This window comes from Anomalospiza imberbis, chromosome 27 (assembly GCF_031753505.1).
Source record: "Anomalospiza imberbis isolate Cuckoo-Finch-1a 21T00152 chromosome 27, ASM3175350v1, whole genome shotgun sequence".
Lineage (NCBI taxonomy): Eukaryota > Metazoa > Chordata > Aves > Passeriformes > Viduidae > Anomalospiza > Anomalospiza imberbis.
Window position 1 is genome coordinate 1,627,566 of NC_089707.1, and position 24,980 is coordinate 1,652,545.

At 43.4% G+C, this 24,980-nt stretch overlaps 1 protein-coding gene across 1 annotated transcript in view; it reads right to left on the reverse strand.

The window, feature by feature from the left end:
* The window catches only part of AP3D1 (adaptor related protein complex 3 subunit delta 1), a 43,007-nt gene that overhangs the window by 15,745 nt on the left and 2,282 nt on the right, over window positions 1-24,980 (reverse strand). The window contains exons 2-15 of the mRNA XM_068174158.1: window positions 13,314-13,409; window positions 12,429-12,509; window positions 11,769-11,849; window positions 9,833-9,940; window positions 9,362-9,491; window positions 7,920-8,059; window positions 7,584-7,657; window positions 5,802-5,851; window positions 4,255-4,304; window positions 3,793-3,841; window positions 3,207-3,352; window positions 2,336-2,484; window positions 2,014-2,244; window positions 323-554 (exon numbers count right to left, since the gene is read on the reverse strand). Of these exons, the coding sequence (XP_068030259.1) occupies window positions 323-554; window positions 2,014-2,244; window positions 2,336-2,484; window positions 3,207-3,352; window positions 3,793-3,841; window positions 4,255-4,304; window positions 5,802-5,851; window positions 7,584-7,657; window positions 7,920-8,059; window positions 9,362-9,491; window positions 9,833-9,940; window positions 11,769-11,849; window positions 12,429-12,509; window positions 13,314-13,409 (1,617 nt within the window). The remainder of the gene's footprint in view (window positions 1-322; window positions 555-2,013; window positions 2,245-2,335; window positions 2,485-3,206; window positions 3,353-3,792; window positions 3,842-4,254; window positions 4,305-5,801; window positions 5,852-7,583; window positions 7,658-7,919; window positions 8,060-9,361; window positions 9,492-9,832; window positions 9,941-11,768; window positions 11,850-12,428; window positions 12,510-13,313; window positions 13,410-24,980) is intronic.

Genomic DNA, 24,980 nt, shown 5'->3' on the forward strand with positions numbered 1-24,980 from the left:
AATCAACAGAAGGTGTTTTACTCCATTAAGGGAATTAAGAGAAGCAGCATAAACTGTAGGTTTGGAGCAAATGTAAACAGTCCACATTAAGCTTCTCTTTTAGCTGGGTCCTTTTTCTGCCCTTATGTACCAGAATAATTTTAAAATTAAATTGTTTTGAGTGAAGATTTTACTGGCAGCCTTCAGAGATGGCATCAAACTGCAATAAGATCTAGGCTTTGTCACTGATAACAGCTTACAGAAAATGTGCACAGCCACAGAGAACCACAGACCTGCTCCAAGGCTTCCCATGATAAATCCCAAAGTAATTTTGTTCTCTTACCCTCTCCTGAACCTCCAGGTCTGCACTCTGCACAAACTGAGGCAGGCGCTCGATCATCAGCTGTGTAATTTCCTGAGCTGCTTCCTTTTCCCCAGCCTGCTCCTTCTGCTGCAGGATGGATGCATAGAGCTTCACCATGTTCTGCACGTAAACAGCCTGGATGTGGCCTGGCAGGGTTGTAACTTTGGGCCTCAACATTGCTTCCAGGGTTTGGTTTGCTTCCTCGAGGTGTCTGTAAGGGCAGAACACACAGATGAAAGGCAAGCAAAAATAAAATCCAGCAGGCAGTGCTTAATACGCAAAGCAATATAGATCACAGCACTTTGTTTTAACAGATCTGATGCTCTTACTCCAAATTATCTGCTCACAACTAAATGGAAGATGCACAAAAAAGGTACTGGACTATTACAAACTGAAAGCTAAGTTGTTTCTAAGTAAAAATGTGGTAACACAGGAAGAGTATATTTTCTTACTTTTTCATATGCAGTTTTCTTTGTACAACTTTTTGCTTTTTTAAAGAAAATGAAGACCTGAGCTGTATCAGCATTCCCCCAATATCACACCTACAGTGTGAATTTAAACTGGAGCCAGTGTTCAGAGTGGCAATTATAAGAAAACACCAAACTATCTGTAAGAGGAGACTCCAGTACCACACCTGTCCAATCTACCAGAATAAAAGCTGGGTAACAGCTATATCTGCACAAGCAAGAGACAAAAACATCTGCTGAAGCTAAAAAAACATATTGGTACAAGAACACTGAAAACTGTGCTATGTGGGCACCTAAAAATTTTGAGCAAAAGGATTACAGCTTTTAATTTCCAGGAAGATGGGGCTCTGCAAAAACCTTTTAACAAGGGCCAAACAGGGATGAGAGAAAGAACTAATTCAAACATGGTGATTGCACGTTCACTAGAATATAAATAGGGGTAGACCTTAATGATTAAGAAGTTCCTTCAATGTCTAAAGATCTAACAGCTTAAACCTACAATTACCAGAAAGATCCAAAGCTGTTGGAGAGTGTCCCAAGGAGGGGCACGGAGCTGGGAAGGGTCTGAGGAGCGGCTGAGGGCACTTGGCTCGTTCAGCTGCAGCACAGGAGACTGAGGGGAGGCTCCTCGGGGGCTGCAGCTCCTCCCGAGGGGAGGCAGAGGGGCAGGGGCTGAGCTCTGCTCTGGGACAGGGACAGGAGCCCAGGAAGGGCTGGAGCTGTGCCGGGGCTTGGCACGGAGCTCAGGGAAAGGTTCTTCCCCCCGAGGGTGCTGGCACTGCCCAGGCTCCCCAGGGAATGGTCCCGGCCCCAAGGCTGCCAGAGCTGCAGGAGCGTTTGGACAGCGCTGCCAGGGATGCTCAGGGTGGGGTGTTGGGGTGTCTGTGCAGGGGCGGGGGTTAAACTCAATGATCCCTGACTGTCCCTTCTGACTCAGAATATCCTGGGATTCTATGATTCACTACTATAGCTTCCTGCATGAATGGGCAAGGCTGGAGAGACAGGAAAAATGATCAGATAGTTAAAAATGTCTTGGCTAGAAAGAGCTGAGGAGTGATAGTGTGAAGGAACAAGAGAAAAAAAAATCACTTTGATGGCATTAAGGTACATACTCTGAACCCTCTCTCAAAAACACATTTCAGTGACCAAAAGCTTTGCCCAAAAGCTGCCCCTCAGGGCACACCAGGCTCTGCGTGCACTTACTCGGAGAACTCCCCGCAGATCCAGGCAGCAGCGTAGAGCACCTCACAGATGCCATTCCTCTGGGTGTTGCTGGCGATGAGGTGGGCGTTGTCCAGCAGCATGGCCATCTGGGACACCGCGAACTTCCGGATGGCTTTCACTCTGATGGCCACATCCAACATCTGCGCTGCGATCAGGTGCCCGTGCCTCGTGCCCTCCAGCCGGGTCAACTCCACCAGGATGCTTATGTACCTATGGAAAGGGGAAGGGATTGGTGGGTATCAGAGAACAACCCTGCATTACCTCTGTGATGAGCTCCAAGCTGGCAGCTGAAAGCACTGACCATTCAAAGTTTGTGATGTACTGATAATTGGACTGGCTGCAGATGTCTATGATTTTGGTCAGCAGCTCATCTCGGTACGTCGTCCCTTCGGCTTTATCCACGTGAATCATCAGTTTCTTCACAATCTCCATCAAGTTCTTCTTGGAGACCTGTTAAAGAGGTGGTGAAGGGTTCAACCACTTTCCTACACTGCCAAGTCCTTCCAGTTCCAGTAAAGTGGCTGCTGGCTCTTTGCTGGACCCATATCATGTTAACAAGAAAGCAGAACCAACTCTGTGGGCCCCAATCCAGAAATGAACCTGTTTAATGCTCTTCAATGTTTTTGTTAAAGAAGAGCCAGCACAAGTCACAAGGTGTTTAAGAAAAGACTAGATGTGGCATTTAGTGCCATGGCCTGGCTGACAAGTGGTGCTAGGTCTTAAGTTGGATTTGATGATCTTCAAGGCTTTTTCCAGCCCAGCTGATTCTGTGATGACCTTGCTGTGGGAGAGCTGAGGATCAAAATTACTATCAGCAATACAGAAATTCAAGAGAAAGTGAATCCTCTACTGCCAGATTAGAAAGTTTAAGAGATTAAAACATTTTTGCTCATAAAGGAAACAAATTTAGGAGTCATTAACATCCAATGGCATTGATTTCAAAATGGGTGATTTCCAACAGGGCCTGAACTGAGAAACTCCATCCAGTCTGAATCAGAACTTTTAAAGACCTCACGCTGAGCCAGATATTTTACTTGTCCTAAGTGCCAGAGAAGATATGGGAGTTGTTATCCACTGCTGTGGAGTGGGCAGAGAAAGTTGCATGTTCTCCTTAAACATCACCTTCCTAAAGGGTCAGTGGGGCTGCTGAAGAAATAAATATAGGAACGTACCATGCCATAGAGGAGATCTAAAGCTCTGAGTCGGATGGACTCATCTTTGTCATCCAAACATTGGAGAATGAGATCCTTGTGAGACTGAACTGACTTGGGGTGCGTTTTCAGGATTTTGGACATAGCTAACAGGCCCAGGTACTTCACTGTGAAAGACAAAATAAAACTTCTTTCCAAATATAGAAACACTGTTTTGGACTGAGCATGAAATCTTAAAGCTAAGAATTTCCCAGTATTCTTTGCAGCCACTAAAGTAAGTCAACACTCCTGCATTTTACTATTATGCTCACTCTGCTGAAAATAGCTGTCACTGCTTTCCAAGCAGCCAGTCTATAAAAAGGGAAGTCCCAGAGCATGGAAAGAACTGTTTTAGATTTACAAGACCACAAACAGCAGTAATAACTGCTGTCATTTGTTTTTAAAAATATTATTATAAAGAAGTGCTCACCATCAAAAAATATTTCCATATTAAACCCCCCAGCAACTGTTTACAGCACACCAGGCACTCCAACCCCTCTGAGGCTGCTGCAGCATCTCCCCAGTGCTTGGGGGCCAACAGCTCCATGAAGACAAGCACCATACTTACAGTTCTGGTCAGAATCTTCTATCAATATCCTCAACTTCTGCACACAAAGCTGGAAAAAAAAAAAAAAAGACCACACCATGTTTATTACAGGTCTTAATTAAAGTAAGTCTTCATGAAGTTTACTCAGTACACAAGGAAGTACCTGACCAAGACTGGAGGTCTCCAGGTGAGAGGGTTTTGTTGCATTAACAGACTTCCAAACAAAAGGAAGTTCTGTATGACTGTACTGATAGCAGGATATGAATAGTGAGTTGGGAAAACTCTCAAACTCTGCATTTTAGAGTGAATTAAGTAGGAAAATTTATGTAGGGAATGCTTCAATCTGCAGGATTTCACAGTGAGAGCACTTCAGGGAGCTACTGCTGTAACTTCTGGCAGAGGAACACAATCCCATTTTCCCTGGCCCTTGGGATCCCACAGCAGAGCAGAACAAACAAACAAACCCTAAACCCAGGGTCCCACCTGGATGCTGGCGCTGTGGTTGGGCATCCCCGAGGACAGAGAGATCAGAACTGAAACAGAAGCACAAATTCCAGTCAGTGTTTCTGTGCTGGGAGTGACTGCAACAACACCCAGCAGCCCACACCCAGCTCAGCTCTCAGGGAAAGTTACTAGATTATTGTTTGTCTGTTTGCTTGGACTTTTTGGGGGTCTGGAGGAAGGAGAGAAGGCTGTGACATGAATTTAAAGTTTCATATACCATAACAGTAATAACAAGAGGGCAGGAAAACAAGTGTAAAGGTGGAAACAGCTGTAACAGCCAGGTCAAAGCTGCTCTTTTTTGCTCTCACTAAGGTTTATTTCACTGACATCACGTAGCACTCAAGGCTGTTAATATGTCAGCAGCTACCGTACAGCTGAATTTTTAATTGCGCACTTTCCTAATGCAATGGGATGCAGCAACAGATCCTGGAGCTTAATGTGATTAGACTGGAGCTAAAACCAAGCCAGCCATTGTTGATTATATGGGCCACTTGAAAGCTCTGGCAGCACACAGCCCCACTGCAGATAAGGTGGGCTCCCCCTGGTACCTGCTGCTGGCACAGCACAGCACAGCCAAGCCCAGCTGTGCCTGAGCAGGTGCCATGCGCTGCCCTCTGTCCCTGCAGGGAAGCTGAGCTGGGCACTGTCACCTCCAGAGCTGGCGGGTGCCAGGTGCTCCTCTGCTGTTTCAGGGCTCGTTTGCTGGCTCCGAGTTTGACATCACCATCCCTGAGGTGTTCTGGGTGGGTGAATTCCCCCTCTATCCACAGGATGACCCCACTGGATCTCAGTGGAGGCCAGTCTCACCCACAATGGAATTCCCCTCTGGTTATTCTCCCTCCCACCATGACACCTCATTTCCCTGAAGGAATACACAGTGAGTGACAGATCTCTCTTCCCTCTCTGAACTGACCCAGCACAGCAAGTTCTGCACCATTATCCAAAGAACCCACAGGAGACAGACAGACCAACTGTGAATGTCAATAACCCTCTGCTCCACACTCTGAGATTGCAGCCAAACCTGAGCTGCAATACTGTTATCCCTTTTTGCCTTTGTTTTCTCTCACCCTCCCAGTTATGGAGTTCATATCCCTTCCCCAGAAACTGAAACTGCCAATCAATAACTCCAATTGCCACCCCATTTTTAAACTGCAAAGTTGCAAAATTAATTAAAAAAAAAAAAAAAGATCCATCATCACATAAGAAAACTTGGCAAAGAGACATCACTTGTTTTAATTCTATCGCTGCTGGTACATTTTGTAGTTGTAGCAACATTTAGGATCTGGCATATAAATAATCTCATTGTCTGTACCTGGCTTTAGCCTTCAGCAAACACAACAGAGCTGTGGTGACTGTGCCTCACCCACTGACAACAAAGGATTTCAGCCCCACATTAACACAGTTTGCCAGGAGACTTACTGCATTTTAGAACACATTAAGTTGAAGAATAAAAGGTTTACAGATGGTGTCTGTTGATGACAAAGTTCATCACATTTTTTTTCTAGGTTCCAAGTTTCAGTTCTCACCTGCTATTACTGTGTTCACACATTCATATAAGAGAGACATGGCTGAGGTGCTGAAACAGAAATCAGGTATATTAAATAAGGAATAAAGCAGCACATTTTGAAGAGTTGTCAGCACTATCTGGGAGCCAGTTAGCACCTTGAACTTCACAAGACATTGTCAATATTCTGCTTCATATCCCTTCAAACAGATGAAATGATTCTCACTTAAAAACTGATAGGAGGAGGAATTTTTAAACAAATGTTTAAAAATCCAAAAATCATCCTGGAAAAGCAGCAAGTAAGAGCACTGTGACGCAAGGAATATGTAAGGAAGTGGTTACTCAAACTCCAGCACCAGTCACACAATACTGAAGCAATCTTGTCCAAGAATGAAATTAAATCCTCTGCCCAAGGTCAAAAATTCATGACAAGGCAGATGGAGAAGCTCAAATCTTTCTCCAAGTGAGTGAGTCACACCCCAGCAGCAGAGGTTTGGGATGCAGGAACACACTTCCCATCCCTGGAAGTCAGCAACCCATTTCCAGTGTCTGATTTCCCCCAAAACTCAAATTCAAGGCTGCTTGTGCCAGCTGAACACACAGACAGTGCAGTTCTGAGTACTGCAGAGGTCCTCACAAAGCCTGACCTGTACAAGAGGGAACCAGGAACCTCCCAAGCCCCAAGGAGCAGGTTCCAAGCACAGGGTACACAGGGAAGGAGCACAGCTCCAGAGACAGACACAGCCAGTGCTGCCCTGAGGGTCAGCCTGGGATGCTGAGAACCACGACCAACACTTCTGCTCCCTGGACACTTGGTGGGACAGCTCAGGGTGCTGTGACTCATTATGAGACTCAAAATGACTGAATGGAGACCAAGCCAAAGAGGATCCAGTCCCCACAACTCAGAATTACTAATGTGGGAGCTGGGGAGAGGAGTGGGTTTGTCCATCTTCCTGCTTTTTCTGGTGGGTTGTATCTGTTATTGCTGACAACTCCGTGGAGGTACCTGGATGTTGGTTACCTGGATGTTCTGAACCTGCCTTAAAGGAATATGAGGACGGACAGAAACCATCTGGCTAGAGGTGCTCTCAAGGCTACAAGGATATCTGCTTAAAACCTTGCTCTGTCACATGAAAAGAAATAAACTTTTTCACTCAACAACTCCTGTGTAAGATCACACTTCCTCTTCATAACAGGGAGAATCCATGTATTCCCTCCAAGGCATCTATTTCCTGATTTCAGTTCAGAATTAGAACCGCTACACCACCACAAACCAGCATTAACAAGGGACAAGGAAATAACTTCAGCTTTATTTAATCTACATTTAAAACATATATAATATAAGAACCTCTTTCAAAACACATCTGAGCTGCCAAATGCATGAGAAAGGGCTTTAATGTATTCCTTGTCACACTGCTTTGACGGTAAGGCACTCCCAAAAGTCAGGAATCAAATGTGTGAGGTGAACAGGAGAGGCAAATACACAGCTGAGCCTTTTTATACATCCTCTACAGTCATTTCTGGCTTGAAATGCAGTGAAAGGAAAGCAAATTGCTCCAATTTTCATCCGTCCTTTGGAGGAATTCATGCTGACAGTCGGACACCCAGAGATTTTCCTTTAAGGTATTTTACTGCACTCAGGTTTTCCAGAAACAACCCTGATCTAAGATTATCTTTTGATACTTGAAGCCAATACACCAAAAGTCAATAAAAATTATAAAATGCATCCTCACCCCAGCTACTGACCCACCCACCAGGCCCTTCCCCTGTTCTGAGTGAACAAGGCAGGATCTGTCACACATACCTGTGGATGAGGTTGGTCAGGGGCTCAATCAGTTTCTTTCCCAGCCTTGGTTCTAATGGAGTAAGAGCACCAAACTATTCAAAGAGAAGAAAAGTGAGTTAATAGCTGCTTTTCAACAGCTTCAAAACATTATGTAAATTACAGCTCACTGTATTTAAACCAAGCTATATTAACATATTTTTCTCTTTGGTTACATTCACAAACATTAGGAGATATTCCTCGCTTCTTTTTATTCAGATTGAATGGTAACTATGCCTCCCAGCAAGAAATCCATTTCCACACCCAAGGTAATTTAATGAGAACCCTAATCCTGTAAACAAAAAGCAGAATACTTGCCAGTTTTATAATTTTAATGAGAACCCAATTATTGGTTGAAGACGTCATCAACTTGAAGAAGAGGGGAGCAAGGGATAGGTAATTTTTGGGATTGCGTCGAGCCAGCTCACAAATAACATTTACTGCAGCAGACTGCACACCTGGGGAAAACAAGTGGGAGAAGCACAAATCTCATCAATGCCTTCATTGTAATTGAAGTTTCTGGTGCAGAACCCCCACAGCAAAAGCAGCTGAAGCTTCAGACCTGTGCATCCAATGGTTTGGCCTCATTCCCAACCCTGAGGCAGTAAATACAGGGATGTAAAACCAAACTGAGAAAGGGTTTTATTTAATTGTAGCCATTTTCTAAAATAGCAGCAAGCCAGGTATCTGCTTTGGGTCCAGCATGAGAAAAAACAGCACACTGCCACATCCCTGCCCTGGACTGTGGAGAGCTGGTTGTGGGACAGAGACAACACAATCAATAATCAGCCACCAGAAAGTTTCCAATCACTCCTGACTTCTCTGATATGTATTATTTTAAAATGTTTAAATACAAAACAAAAATAACAATTCCTTAAGCAATCTGACTGGACACGTTCACTCCCTTCTCATTGCTCAGCCTCTTACACGGGTTATTGTCAGTTTGGAATGTTTTAGTCTAGACAGGCTGGATGTCCTAGCAGAGAGCAATCCTTCACAAAGCTTAACAGGCAATTTCTTCCTCTCTCTGCAGGTGAGGGATTTTGCTTTCTCTAATAACATTGTCCCTGGAAGATGAATATTCCATGCCCATAATAAAACAGTCCAGGAAATGCAATTAAATTTCTCCCTGTAATTGCAGATACACATCAAGTGGAGATCAGATACACACCACACACAGAATTCCTAAAACAAGAGCTGTGGTGCAGTGAGGGTACACCAGCACCTCCTGAAGACTGAGCAAAAATGTGAATATGATACTGAGCAACTGCAGATTTCCTGTGCTGCTGCTGACCTGCACTGACACAGTACTGAGGGGCCCAAAGAGCAGTCTGGACTGCTCTTTGGAATGTTAAATAATTTTAAGTGTATCCACTGCAAGTCAACAGCTGCAGCTTGCTAAAAAAGCACAGGAAGTAACAAAACCAGAACCCCAAACCCTGAAATCAAGTGAAATATTTTCAATAGCCAAGTTCAGTAAGCAACAAATCAGGAAATTTTAAGCTACTTTGGCCATTAAGGTTTAACCCACTGAAACATTTTCAGTAGTTTTGGGTTTGAAGAAATGGACATTTTAAAGAATGCATTTTTAATATGGCAACACCTGTCAAAACTCTCCTATGGTCACCTACCCTGAAACAGGTGAGTCAGTGGCCAAAAGATGATTACAGCATTTCTCATGCACTCTTTTCTCCACAAGATCTACAAGCACATGGACCTCCACATGTGAGAGCAGAAGGAATTCACTAAAATCCACTCACCAGGATCTGGATCTTCAAGTTTCTCTTTAAGGCGAGGAAATGCAGGACGGAGGGACTCTGGGTACTTCAAAAAAACTTTGTACATGATTAACACTGCCTTCTTCCTGATGTAAGGCTTTGTGTGAGACATCTGTTAATGAAACAACTGCAGTCAGGCTCTGAGCACATCTGTGTTTCCAGAGCTCCTTGCTCACACTGCTGTCGTCAAAGCTCTTCCTGGGAGACTTAACTGCTTTTGGAAAACTCAGCTTTGAGGCAAGAGCAAAATACTGTTGTTTATCACCAAAACTAATGAATGTATTTCAAAGTGATCCTCTTGATCTAACTAAGATCTGTGAAAGCTCCCCCAGAACCTCCACAAGAATGAAGCAGCAGGTTTCACATGTATCAGTTCTAAATTTAAGACATTTACCAGATTTGAATAACTTAACATCCTATAATTATAAAGTTATTTCAACCTTATCAACTCACCAACGTCATGATGTCATTTGCCAAGTCCCTGGCAAGATCTGGAGTAACAAAACAGGACAAGCCAGTCAGTGCAACTCCAGTATCGTACTGGTTAGGGCTACTCAGATCCTGAAAAAAGAGAAACACGCTCAAAAATTTAAGATCACACAGAAAGTCAAAAAACAATTTCCTCAGATTAATTTTATTAATTTAACATAAATGAAGCAGAGCATCTGCTTCATGGGAATATTTATATATCAACTACTAACACCTGCTACACTACAGCCAGCCTGGGGTTTAATAATGGGCACAAAGGACCATAATTAAACAAGAGATGGATGACTGCAACATAAAAGTAATCAGAGATCACACCTTGGTGGTGTTTTGGGAATGGAAATAGTTTTTAAACACTCATTAGAGGATCACAAACATTTAAAGTCCTAAAAAACTGGCATTAAACACTAACCCTGCTAAGTCCAATTCCAAGTGCCATCAATTTCAGTGGGAACAAGCACTCTTGGTGAGTGGTGTTCCAGCTTAATCTAGTAGAGAAATGAGATTATTCTTCTCCTGAACTGCTGGCAGCACCCCAACTTCCAGTCCACAATGACAGGACACAAGTTATGTGTGTGGAACACATTTATTGGTCAAGTTTCCTTGGATCTATTTGTAGTCAGTATCCTACCCAGCCCTCCATAGTCTTTCAGGTCTTTCTAAGCTTAAGTCACTTACCCATAGTAAAATTAATCTGTGAGTATGATCAAGTATAGACTATAAACTGTGTATCAGGAAACACAAACATGAAGAAGCTGCACAGAGCATTCCCACATGGACTGCTCAATTAAGAGTCCAGATCCACATGGATACTGAAGCTGCTTCAGGAGAGCTAAACATAGTCAGGTCTTTGGGGTTCTGTGCCATTTACATCTCATTTAAAAACCTGGTGCAGGTGGTGGGAAATTAGAGTCTACTTTAAGAATAATGCAATCTATTTCTGAAGGAGCAAAAAACTGCAATTCATCCTGGCTCTAATGCATTTTGAGAACTGATAAATCCTTCAAATCTCAAGTTGTTGGATCAATGAAACATGAAAAGGCAAAAGACATTTTTTATCTTTTATGTAAAAATTTGGGCACAAAGTGGAAATAGCCAGTAAGTGACTGAAATCCAGTAAAATAAAGTGCCCATAAAAAAGACAATAGATATTCACATTCAGCACAGAATAGTTCAAAATATAGAGGGAAAAGCACTAGTTCTTTAGGGAAGATACTGGATAACATCCCACTACTCTTTTTTAAGCAAGGAAAACACATTTTAGTTCCTCAGATGGTAAAAATGTAGGCACATCTTGTACTGGATTTTAAAGCAGTGATACTTAAAAAATGAAAGTCAAGAGATTTAAAAAAATATCTGTATCTTCAAGAACAGGAAAACTACGCTGCAAACAAGTAACTCTAAGTGATCAAGCTCTATGAAAAAGAATACACAAGTGGGTACATGAATACAGAACAAAACTTTCCATACACTCTTCACCATTTTTACTCAATTCTACCAGAGAAGTCGAAGTCTGATGCGGAATTACAGACAAAAAGATCCCTCACAAGTAGAAGTGTTGTGGAGTCATGTCATTCCTGAGGCACTGCTCATTTTACTTCAGGAATGGGAACATTTTTCCTGCCTGTTACATTCTTATAAGCACTGCCTAGAGACCAGCAAAGTTATTTCTGTCACCATTCTCTGTGCTGAGCAAACACAGAGCTGGTATGAGACAGCACAGGGAGGGATGGGCACAGCTCTTGAGTGTTTCATTAATCCCTCTGCTTGTGGAACAACAGGAGACTGGAAATCAAGAATTCTACTTAAACACCTCTGTATTCCTCATGGAGAAATACTCATACAGATGTGAAAGTATAAGTAGGGAGAGAGTGCAAGAAAAACTGAAGAACTGAACATTTACCTTTCGGATCTGATTAGTTGTCAGCATAATGACATCAGTCCCTTCATGAAAGCACTGGGAGGCAGCCAGGTAACCAATGCGCTGGGAAAAGGCAAGGAGGAAAACAAGGTTTACTTTTAAAGCCAATTTAGACAATGCTTAAGTGGAAAACAGCTGGTGGCTTTATAAGCAATATTAAAAGGATGAACGAGTAGGTTTGTTTAACAGAAGAGGTATGAGAGAGTTCCCCTAGAAACAGCAGTTTATACCAAAAAAGAGTAAGTTCAGACAAGTCATGTTCTACTGATAATTTATCTGTCTTAGGGATAATAAAACCACCTTCACCTTCTCTATTTTGTTAAAACACGGTTCAGTGACCACAAAGCTGCAGAAATAAGGTAGGATTGTCTACAATTATTTTGTCTGTGTTGACTCCTGAGTTTCAGGTATAAAGCCCCATTTGGAAATAATTTCTTAATTAACAGCATTCCACCCTGTTGGGTGAAAAAAGTCTGCAACAGAACATAAAATAAATCTCTCAAGAAAAATTATGAAACTATTACGAAATAAAAAAAGCCTGGTATTAAGAATCTCGGGTGGTCTTCACATAAAAATACCCTGGCTTTTCACAAAAGGTATCTGACAGCTTAGCCGGGACAGCTGCATTTACAGAGAACTCACCTTGAATGTAAACTTGGAAGCACTCATAACTTCAATAATGTTGAAAGCAGCCCAACTGATGTCATAGCCCAACATCTGTAACTGTGAGCAGAGAAGCAAAGATAAAGTTCTGAAATAAGAGACTCAAGAAAATAGTTCAAGACATGTCCCAAAACTGAAGATGCAACAGGAGGCTGAAAATGATACTGTAAGGCATCACAGGTTTATGAGCAATGTTACACTGCACCACTCACAGTAAGTGAAAGATGTCACGAGTTTTCAACAGCTTGCATTAGTTCCAGGTTGCCCAGAGCAGCTGAGGCTGCCCCTGGATCCCTGGAAGCGCCCAAGGTCAGGCTGGACGGGGCTTGCAGCACCCTGGGATAGTGGAAGGTGTCCCTGCCCATGGCAGGAGGATGAGCTTTAAGGTCTCTTCAAACCCAAATCATTCTGTGATTCTATGATATGCAGCTATATAAGCACTGGTGTGAAGGGCTTTCTTCCTGATTTTTTTTTTAATAAAACCATAACAGAACCACAACAATAATTATTTACCAAAATTTCTGTCTTCTCCTTGTCAACAAAGGACTGAGCAAAGAGAAACAAATCCAGTTTCAAGTGTTCATGTAACTATGTCATAAGAACCAATCCAGCTGAAAACGATTCCTTTTAACTTGTTTGTTTTAAATGAGATTCAATTCCTGACCCATCACAATAAAATCCAATTGTACCAAACAGAGCAGGAACATGCAGCCTCTGACGTCAGAGCTGGGGGAGCGTTGTCCCCACAACCTGCACTCAGATCAGTCGAGGGAGAGCAGGCACCCAGACCCAAGGCTGCCTCCCAATCAGCAGAAAAGAACAAAATGCAGCTGCAATTCTTTGGGATCTCAGCAAGGCACTTACATAGGTCAGTTTGCAGACTGCATTTGCCTTCACTGCGATGTTGTCCTGCTTCAGCTCCTGCTTGATCTCGTCGATGCACTGTGAGATGTATTTTGCCTGAGGAAAATAAACAAAAATTTGAGCTCCTCCACCAGTTTCTCAAGTTTCCAGCATGTTGGTGGGGAGAAGCAGCAGAACTCAGCATTTGTAAGCACAAATCTCACACACACACTATTTAGTAAGCACTTAATTCTGACAAAATTATTTATTAAAAAGAACCACGACAATTCTGTTACAAAACCAAAAGTATGAGATGTTTCTTTGGTGGTTGCCCCTTCTGGCTCTCCCTCACAATTACACCACTCACTCCAAAGCTCTAAATTCAAAAATCTGCAAACAGGACGTTGTTCAGTGGAGACTGAGTAGGCAGAAGGCTGAACAAAAACAGAGTTCACCACTGCTGGAAAACTCACTGCCTCCAGAGGGACGTCAGAGAACACCCGCTCGTTACATGACGAGAAGAAACTGCCAAACCCTGCTAACAGCCCACAAATGAAAGGTGACTGATGAAAACAGCCCATTTTTGGACATGCTGCCAATGATGACACTGTGGGTGTGCACCCACATTACCCATGCCTGAAGGGACACAAAACAAGGCTTGGATGGGATATGGGTGCTTCCTGGATCCCCCCAGCCATGGAAAGCAACATAGAAAGTCATGAACCCTCTCTGGTTCTCAATTTCCATAAGCCCTTTTGCCATTTACACATTTTGATAAGTAACAGTTATTTCTATGAATTTCTTAGTAATTCAAAGAGCCAAATATCACAATGTTTACATTTAAATATTGGTGCTTCACATCTTTCCAAGCAATCACATCTGTGCTTGTGGGAAGGATGTGGCAAACATGTGATTTAAAATTATCTGTACAGATTTTACTTTATAAGCAGAATTTCTCAGCCAATGATTCTTCCAGTTCACAATTAATTATTATTTAAGTACTGAAGGCATCAGCTGCAGGAATCATGAAAATTTAAATGCAAAGAAATAATCTCTCTTTTCAAAGCCATGCATGCACCAGGGTATTTCACATTCCTAACTGCCAGAGGAACCAGGTCAGAACCGGATTACCTAATCCCTGCCTGAATACCACCATCTTCCTCCAAAATGATATTTTCAGCATAGAAGTGTCTACTGGCCTGACTTTAATCAACATTTTTTCCCCTTTACACTAATTTTTGTGTATTAATGCAACCATTTTTTAGTCTTTTACAAATGTCCTGGAGTGACACTATTCAAGTCACAAAAGTTTGCTGCTAGAAACAGTGGATAGAGAATGGATGGAAATCAGCCCTGGGGGAAGGATTGGGGTGTTGATGGGTGAGAGGCTCAGCCTGCCCCGGCCATGGGCACTGACCCCAGAAACCCCCCTGGGCTGGGCTGAGCCCCCAGCGTGGGCAGCAGGGGAGGGGGGATTCTGCCCCTCTGCCCCGCTCAGGTGAGAGCCCACCTGCAGAGCTGCCCCAGCCCTGGGGAACCACAGCAGGAGGACGTGGAGCTGCTGGAGCCAGGCCAGAGGAGGCACGGAGATGCTGCAAGGGCTGGAGCCCCTCTGCTCTGGAGCCAGGCTGGGAGAGCTGGGGGTCTTTAGCAAACAGATGAATGAACTTGAGGGAATTTAAGATATTCCTAAATGCCTGTGTTTGGGATAGAAACACTATCCTTACAGTGGGAATTCTCATTTTAAGCGAGGGCACTGTAAACACCAAACAAGCCTTTCCTGTATGCAGATCCCTTCTGTTCTGGATACAGGTGAGTGGATCGCATCTACCAAAATTGGAGATGGCATCACCCCCAAACACTTAAAAGTACAGTGACCGGGTGACTTTACCCAGAAGCAGATTTGGGATTGTAAACCCCTCACCTGAGAGCGATTCAGGTTCTGACAACTCACATGGGAAGTTTAAACTCTTGAGTATAAACTAAAAAAAAACACTTTCTGAGAGTAGAAAATAAATACTTCATTAAAAATGCTGAAAGAGTGACTTACACAACATGCAACTGATCCACAAATATATTGTACTTAGCCTTAAATATTTTATAACCACAGAAGAGCATGCTGGAACAATGTCACAGAATCCTTCACGTGTGTATCTTGTTGCCACATCCTGGGCAGCAAGGCCAGTGATGGTTCTCAAGGCAGAAGGACACTGACACACAGGTTCTCAGTCTTTACATCGGTAACCAAAAGCCTCACTTATTTCCCACTGCATCTATCCCCAAACTATTCAAACATTAGCTTAATCTTCCTGGCAACCTCTTCAGAGTTGAGCACAAACCACTCTGTGATTGTGCTCACACAGTGCTCACACAAGCACTGTGTGAGCAGGAGAGGTGGAAAAAATAGAGTACAGTGTAGTTCAGTAGTGCCCAGCCTGGCACAGCTGAACAAAGGCTCCAGAATCACCAGTCCCAACATCCCACAGGGCAAATCCCTGCCTACCAGTTAGTCCAGCTTCTGGAAAAACATATTACAGAACTCAGAATCAGATCTGCAACTGAAAAAAGGGATTAGAGAGAGCAGAAAGAAGTCCTTCTGAAACAGCTGTACTTCAAATCCCAAAACACTCCAAGGAATGACAGGCACTATATATAGAAAGCTTTATAGGATCAGCAGGTATTAACTTTTTGTTAATCCTGTGGAGCGGCACCACCGTGAATGAGCAATATGAGGAAAACCGATCTATTCCATCTCCCTCCTAAATCTGAAAGCCAAGCACCACACCCGGCTGGATCCGCTGCCACATTTCACACCCACAGAACCGGGAGGGAACCTGGAGGAGGGAGCAGATCCTTAGCGAGGCTCGGCCTGTGGAACCCTGACCTGGGCACAGGTCAGGCAGGACCTGCACCAAAGCACTTCCCACTGACCCATAGCCACAGCTCCCACTGCAGCCCACAAGCTGCTCAGTGGGGTCACACCACACAGCAAAAGGGAGAACAACCACTTGATGCAATGAAAAAAATTGTACTCACTCAGCAAGGCCTCAATATTTAGAAGAAAAAAACCCCTTAACATTTACATACTGACACAGCAAAAAAATCTGGGTATCTTGCCCAGCACTGATTATGTCTTTGCATAAATCCTTCTAATATAGGAATTTCCTAGTGTGGTAATTAAAACCAAATATTTCCCAGGATATAAGTAGCTCCGTTTTTCCTTAAATGCTTTTGAAGCCCCATGAATCACAGAATCATTAAGGTTGGAAAAGCCCTCTAGGATCAACAAGTTCAAGAGCTGTTAATCCAGCACTGCCATGTTCATTACTAAAACATGCCCCAAATGCCACGTCCGCAGGTTTTTTTGGACATTTCCAGGGATGGTGACTCCACCACTGCCTTGGGCAGCCCATTCCAATGCCTGACCACTCTTTCTATGAAGCAGTTTTTCCTTATATCCAATCTAAACCTCCCCTGGCCCAGCCTGAGGCTGTTCCCTCTCCTCCTGTCCCCATTCCTTGGAGCAGAGCCTGACACCCCCAGCTGTCCCCTCCTGTCAGGAGTTGTACAGAGCCAGAAGGGCCTCCCTGAGCCTCCTTCTCTCTAGGCTGAGCCCCTTCCCAGCCCCCTCAGCTGCTCCTCATCACACTTGTCCTCTAGTCCTGCTCTGGACACGCTCCAGCCCTTCAATGCCTTTCTTATCATGAGGGGCCCAAACCTGACCCCAGGATTCAAGACAGGGCCTCAGCAGTGCCAAGAGTTCATTTATGCTCCCAGCATTCATTACAATATCAATTTATTTCTTAGCTATTAATTCCTTACAGGTCTGTGACTGTACAATTTGCAGTTTTGTGTTGATGGCTCACACATTCTGGCCAGTTGACTGAGGAGCATTTCTAAGCCCCAACATTTACAGACCTGTGGACATGCCCAGACAGATGGCTCTGAGGGAGCCAGGCAATGCTCAGGCAGCCCTTCAGGCAGTGTGGTGAGGACAGGCAGAGCCATGAGGCACAGGAACCCTCTCAGGAGGAAGGGTGGGAGCAGGGGCAGAGCTCCCTGCCAGCAGCAGAGCTGAAGGCTCTGAGAGCAGCAGGCAAGGAGCTGAGGCTCTCTTTTATTCCTGCTAGGCTGCCAAGTGGGAAAGGAGACTTCCCTGACTCGGTGGAAAGGCTCCTTAATGAAATGCTATAGCAACCACTCTGGTAACTGTTCTGTCTCCCAAGGAGCATTACAGGAACACGCCCGGAGCAGCCCAGCTAAAACCCAAGTGCAGCCTGCAGATGTGAACAGCGAGTGAGTACAGAGCTGTGAGAACAGCACAGTCACAACTGCCTTTCTCAAAGTATGTCACCAATGAGATGCTGGAGTATTTTATATCCATTAACAGAACACACAAGCTGTTTTTTAAAACAAGCCCAAATTCCTTAAGAATTCCAAGATCTCACCTAGAAAAGATGTGCATTTAAATGAATGTGAGTGGCTAAAATAAGAGAGAAGGCATCATGAATCAAAGACACAGTCTCCTTGAAATGGAAGGAGGAAGGGGAGAGTGGGTCATGGTAAGAAACCCAAAAATATCATTTTATAGGATTTTTCACTTTGCAGCCATGTTTTTGACTTAACTTTGAAAAACACTAAAGTTTTATTCCAAGCCAAGACATAACTTGGGGTTTGCTGACAATTTCAGAGATGATCACAAAAGACTTATCTTTCTCAAGCAAGCAGTATGTGAAGTTAAAAAAAGTCACTAATCTGTACGACAATTACATTCCTAAGAAATGTGATTCTCCATGCTGTACTTTCTGTCATTACCTGACAGGAACACACTAATGATTGGGATGGAGATCACTGCAGAACCTTTACATTAAATTTAATCATGTAAACCACTCATTTCCAGTAGTCTTTAAGAAGTTGTATTTTCATCTCGGCCATAAACCACCTTCAAAACTCAAGAGAAGGCAAACTCACATTCTTACCACTTTGGGTTGCAGCCCAGCAAAACAAATGCACTTGATTTGAGATTCAAACCTGTCACTGTAACATCCAAGTGCTTCCATCCACATGAAAGAGCAAAATGGCAGAGAACATTAGTTCTTATTTCTCTTGTGCTTCCAGGGTGTTAAGGAAAGCATTATTAACAGTGAATGCCACAAGGAACAAGTTATTTTCTGATATGTGTGAAACTACACCATGGTAAAACAAATGTTCGGAGTACTTAGAACATAACAGTAAATAAGCACAAAATGTAACATTTCTTGTTTTAAGCACTATAGGATTTATAAATTTTTGGTAGGACTTTGAGACAAACTCCGTGAGATCACTGAACACAAGCACATGATGGTCTCACATGAGAGGAAGATGCCCACTGCTGCAACTTGACCACCATGCTCAACACCAAAGGCAGTCACACCTCAAGACACCTTGTGGAGGTGAAGGAACTTTCAGATCTGTTCGTGCTTCAGGCAGCAGATCCCATTCACAGCACAGATCAGCTGCCTCGGAAAGAAGGCTGGGAAGAAATATTTATCACTTGCCAGGCTTCTCTCAAACCCTCAAAAGCAGCACTTGATGTCAAACAGCAGCGAACCAGTCAGAGAACACCTCTAGTGTTTCAGTACACATTGTACCATGACAGTAGTGAATGAATCCACTAAAGTAATAGACAAGGGCATTAAAGAGCAAAATGTGCTGCTTTCTACTGACTTGGACACGGCATTAGAGATCAACATATTACACATTAATTTCCATAAAATACTATATTATTTAACTACTGTAGAAAAAGCTATTTGAGATAAATAACAGGATCTTTTGTTAAGGCTACTCTATGGCTGGATAGAAAATTCCAAGGCATGTGCTCCACACATGCTCCTCACAAGTAACTTCACCAAAACCATGGCAAAGCAGCTGAGAACAGAACAGAGGATCAGCAGTGAGTGGGAAGCTGCACAATGTTCATCTTGATGGGTTTGCAGCAGCCTGAGTCCAGCAGTGCAGAGGGCACTCAGCTGCAACAAAGGGCTCAGGAAACTGAAAGGCATTTTCATAAAGCCAAGCTTATCTTTCACTCAGCTGTTGATAAACAGCATTGCTGTACATGTTTTAACATGCCTTAGTTTTGTCCTTGCTACCCAGCTTTCCAGGGATTTACTGGCTCATCCTGAGGTAGGCTTAAGATCCCAGCCCAATGTTCTGAGTGACAGCACCAGAGGCACGAGGTTCTGCTGGTTCATTTGCAGCAGACTTCGATATTATTTATTAGAAACATGATGCATTTCCCACTGCCCCCTTGTCTGCTACAAGCACAGTGAGATCACAAGACTCCTTGGCCAAGCAACTCACATGGGAAGTTGGCCAAGCAACTCACAGAGGAAGGAATGCAAAGAATAGGTTTACAGTTTTTTCTTTTGTTAATGTTTGCTGAAGTTACACACACCAACTGAAATCTGGCATGGTGCATGCACACATCCATCCTAAAGTGACTCATAAGCCAATTAAAACCTTTGACCTTATTCTAAAAAAATCAGAGAAATGCTATCTATGCAAGTACTGTGGACCAATTTCAGGGCAGATATCCGACCCCAGACCAACAACTACAACCCCTTAAGGCACCGCAGAAAAACACACAGGATCTCCTGAACAGGTTTGTAACACAAAGATTGGGCTTCAGGAAAGAAACACCTGTAGAGTTGCAGCTGCTTGTCCAAAGTGACTCCAAGCACCTGTAGCATCCCTCCAAGCACTGGGGTGTTCTGGCAGTCTCCCATGGACAGCTCCTCTTTGGTGGTTTACCCAAAGACAATTCAGGACTTCACACTGAAATGCCCACAGAAGGGCACCAGTGCAGGAAGCTGGAGCTACATGAGCCATCCTGGCCCTCTCCCAGGTGGGCAAGGCCAAGATCACTGCTGGCACCTTGGGAATCAGGAAAGTGGCAGTCAACAAGCCCCAAACATCGTAAATCAGTAAGCAGACAGCAGCAGCAAGGGTCTAGAGATGTCCCTTAATTATCTCCAGTCTGATCAGTCCCTTAATACAAGCACATCTCCAGTCTGATCACAGTATTTGTTAATTTAATTGCACAGCAATTAAACAATCCTCAGGGGTCTGTGCTGTCTAAACCATATCTGAGCAGACAACTTTTAAGCCTGGAGAGATGTGTCAGATAAAAGTGCTCATTCTTGCACAATACAAGATGTACCCAAAGTTTTATTTTTACATTACTATGCAAAAAACCATGCAAGTGTTTTTACAGTAGATTTTTCAACTTGCTTGTTCCAGACATCTCTGTGCAGTTTCAGGCTCTGATAAAGGCAGGCTTCATCAAAGCATGTGCTTTGTTGGATGCATAGGAAGCAGTCACTTCCTCCTCAGAAACTAAAGTAGCTGTTGTTGCTGAGACTCAGATGACTGAAGTAGTTCAGGGAGAAACCAAAAAAAGATGCTTAATGACGTATTAATACCAAATAAAAATGTAACACTGAAAATACTACAAAGCTCTAACACTGATTCATGCACAGCTGTGAGTACTTTGCAGTTATGGAAAGGTAAGGAGGACAACAAAAAAGATGGTTCATGGCCATTCCCGACTTCTTAAATTCAGCACAAATATTTGTGTAATTAAAGTAAGTTTGTTCACCTCCTCCCTGCTGTACAATCACACCACTCACACTAAACAAACATCCACTCTCACAACTGAAGCTGATTAACACAGTGATCCACTTGGTGCAATCTATTTTATACAGCTTTGCCATAGATTGAGCCAACCAAAAGAAAGTTTCAACATTGCCACATCGACACCTCCCTCCATTTATACACCTTCCAACACAGGAATTTCTCAGCAGAAGTTTTTAGGTTTGAACCTAGGTCATCATGGAAACAACAATAAAAAATAAACAGCTAATACAAAAACAGCACTCAACTATGAGGTTTACAAACTGACTGCTCACCCTGCTGGGCAGTGACCGAGGAGGGGCTGGTAGGAACCAAACATTTCTAATACCCAGTTACACTCAGGATTCAACAGGGCTCACTTATTTCAGTTACTTTCAACATATGCCTTCTTATTTAAAAAAACCCACTCAATTACCTTTCTGAGCTACTAAAACTACCACAAACAATATTATTTTCTGCAACTTTTACTCTATTCAAATATTTTTATGCTTCCTGACACCTGGATTTTAGCAGACTCCCCCTTAGATGATGAAGCATTTCAATTTCTCAGTGTGAATGATCAGCAGTTTTTAATAACCTAATGAACACAAATGCTTCCTTGTAACTGCTCCCATGACTTGGTCCTTTCTGGTGTCTGTCATGTAATGCTGCCCTTCACAGGGCACGAGGAACAGGATGTACTCCCAAGAACACTTCCAAATGAAAAACCTAAAGGTGCTGTCTGTACACAAATGCCATCACTAACCCACACTGTAAAGGAAGAGGTTTTCAGTCACTTTCATGGACACTGATGGAAAGAAACCACAAAAAAACCCATTTTCTGCACTCAGCACTGGGACAAAGATCTGCAACAAAAACCACCAAATAAACAACTCTTTGCAGTTGATCACAGTGCAGAAATGTAATTTGTAGCCATATTTTATTTCGATTTCTCTGGCTGTTTTTCCCCTGGCCTCACTAAAGGTACAGTGGATAGTCACTCCATTTCTTAGGTACCAGACAGCTCTTCCTCTCCCCTGGATCTGCCTGGGCACAATATTTACTTCCAGCACAGATCTGTCTGGAGCATTTCAAACCCGCAGCAGAGGCAGCTATAAAATGATCAGGACTGGGAACAAAGCTATTATCCCCACTTATGCCACAGTCAATTAAGTAATATTTAGTACAGGAGAAAGCAAGAAGCTAATGAAAGGCAGCACTAATGCAAAGCCTCAGTTGTTCCTGCCTGTAATCACAGGACAACATTGCCCATATCTTGGCTCGTGTGCCACGCTCCAGGCCCTTTGTGCCCGTGACACAGCAGGTAGGGAGGGCACTCACACTGGGCCCTGCATGCCAGTCCCAGACTGGTTTCTCACCAAGTGGTGTGAGGTCCTTATCCAACCCTCTTTGTGTACTGTTTCTATTTCCGACTTTGTCTTTTGCAGTGATTCACACGCGCGAAGAATTAACAATAGCAACTCTAGATCCACTTGGAAGTGGGTGGAATAATGAGCTGCCTTCAAAGATATCAACACGTTTATGACACACAGTAACTGATCGAGCAGCAGTGCCTGAAAGAGCTGTCTGTCATCAATGAACTGCACTGCCCAGCAGTTGGTCTGTTCTTTCAGGCACCAACAAACTGTTTAGCATTCCTCAGAATTCCCTATGTTCCATCCCACATCCTTTACCATCAAATACTAATACTGCACCAGTGGCTGAGGCCGGGCTGTCAGAAGCCACAGCATGAGAAGGCCTTCAGCCTCACTGAGGACAGGCTGAGCCCAGAAGAGTTTTGTGATGTGAAAAGATTCCTCAAAACTCCCCACATCATCGTCTCATCTGAAAATGTGTCAGAAGAAGCTGGAGATCAGCAGTGAAACACAGCAGCCCTTTATTGAGAGGGAAAAAGCTTTTTTAACAGTACAAGTGCCCTGTCCTCAGGTAACCCTCAGTAAGCAGTAAGAAGCCACTGGCAGGTTGGAAAGGCAGGCTGACAGTAAACCACACATTTCACAGCAGGACACAGAATGCTCCTCCCATTTAGCATTATATTAGTAACTGAAGTTAAGTTTTTTTTCCCAACCAGCAGCACTGACTGCTCCTTTCACTCTTCCAAAACAGTTTAAGTGTAAACCAGCAATGAGATACTTATCACCCAACACCAGAGACAGGAAAATGTGAATTTTTCAATATGATTTTTCCTGAAAGTATCAATTACCAAAACCACAAAGGCACACACAGCAGAGACTCTGAGAAAAGGGAGGACAATCTTCTCATATTATATATATAAGGGAGGACAATCTTTCTCACTAAATATATAACACATATTTAGTACAGGACTTTTTAAAATCCCTTTTCTCTTCTTAAGTGTCCTGCAGTAAATCAAAGACTCCTGAAACAGAGGGCTACTGTCTGAATGAGCCTAAGCGCACTCATTAATACCTGTTTATGTTACTTAATAATTTCAGTTTTCTAAAGGAACATCTCACATCAGCATCTGACAGGAGCTTCCTTGTTGGGAAAAACAAACTTTTAACTGTGAATGAAAAACACTATGCAAGGGCCAAAAAGCATCAAAGAATTATTCTGTCCCTTATTACACATTTATGAGAACAGATATAATTTACCAGTTTGAACTATCTTGGCAAAAATCCAGTATATTTTAACAGCCTACGGTACAAGGCATTCCTCTCCTGAGCATGCTGTGGAGCAGATCCTGAAGCGGTAGGCACAAAGTAGAAGTTACTCCACAGCACACAAAACCACCTAATATCTGTTGAAAAACATCACTTTCATTAGCAAAAGCATCCCTTTTCCAAATGAAAGGGAGAGAATGAGGTATTGGAAGTGAAAAGTCAGGAAAACGCAGCAGGATCGAGTTTGGCTTTGAACTGGCGCTGGGAACACCACAGGAACTAAAGCATCTGTTGGAAAGTAAACACAACGTGTCAGAGCTGGGAGGGAGCTAATGCTGCTCTGCCACCTCATTCCTTGCACACAGCACTTTCCCTGCAGAAGGACCATGCAGCTCCAGTACTCCCCAGAACACTGGAGATGGACAGAGCAAGTCTGCACAGAGCAGTGACTGTGTTAACCACCTTCTCTCTCCTACCTCGCATCCTTAGGGAAGTCCATCCCTTCAGTTTCAGTGTTTTAAACTCAAAATAAATGGGTCACACAATGGAAATGCCCCTGACAGGGAATGAACACGCTGCAGAGAGGCTGTGAGCTCGAGGGCCAGGCAGCCTCCAGCACTCTCAGCTCCTCTAAGGAGCTGAGGAGCACCCAAAACTTATCAAGAGATGTGGCCTGCTCTGACTTCAGGACACACCGTGGGGTGTGAGATTTAGGGTCACAGCAACATAGGAAGAACACAAACCCACCAAGCAAGAAGACAGTGGGGCTGTGAAAGAACTGCACTGAGAAACCCACTGTGAACTGGGGTGCCAGGCACTCGTACAGCCTCGATAGGCTGTGAAATACCAGATATGCTCATGTGGTACCTGCATAAGAAGTGGAAAGGAATAAAACGTTCCATCTCAGATCTACCAGGACACACTGCCCAGAGAGATGAGGGAATAAGTGATGGCAGATTTTTCCACGTGATTAAATTCCAAAACACAAAACCCAAGACATGTAAATAAACTAACCTCCTGCAAAAAGCACAAGTAAATCAGAAGTCAAAACAACAATCTTGCCTTCATTTCTCTTCCTATCATAGCTATTTAACAACCACAGTAGCTCCTTTTCCACAGACAACTCTTCCTGGAGAAACTCCTGTTGAGCCAAGACCAATAGTCAATATCCTCCCCACTAAATCACACTGTTTGTTTTAAACAAATTTGCTTTTCTGAACAGGATAGAGTGTCTGTCTTAGGCTTAGACACTTATCTTGAGATGCACAAATGTTGGTTGAACTACAGCACTGGAGAACATTCAACAGATACAATGAACAATGGAAACACTGTAGGGAAAAGAGGAAGAATTTCTGCAGCTAGTTCCTCTGAAACAACATTCTGATTTTGTAAC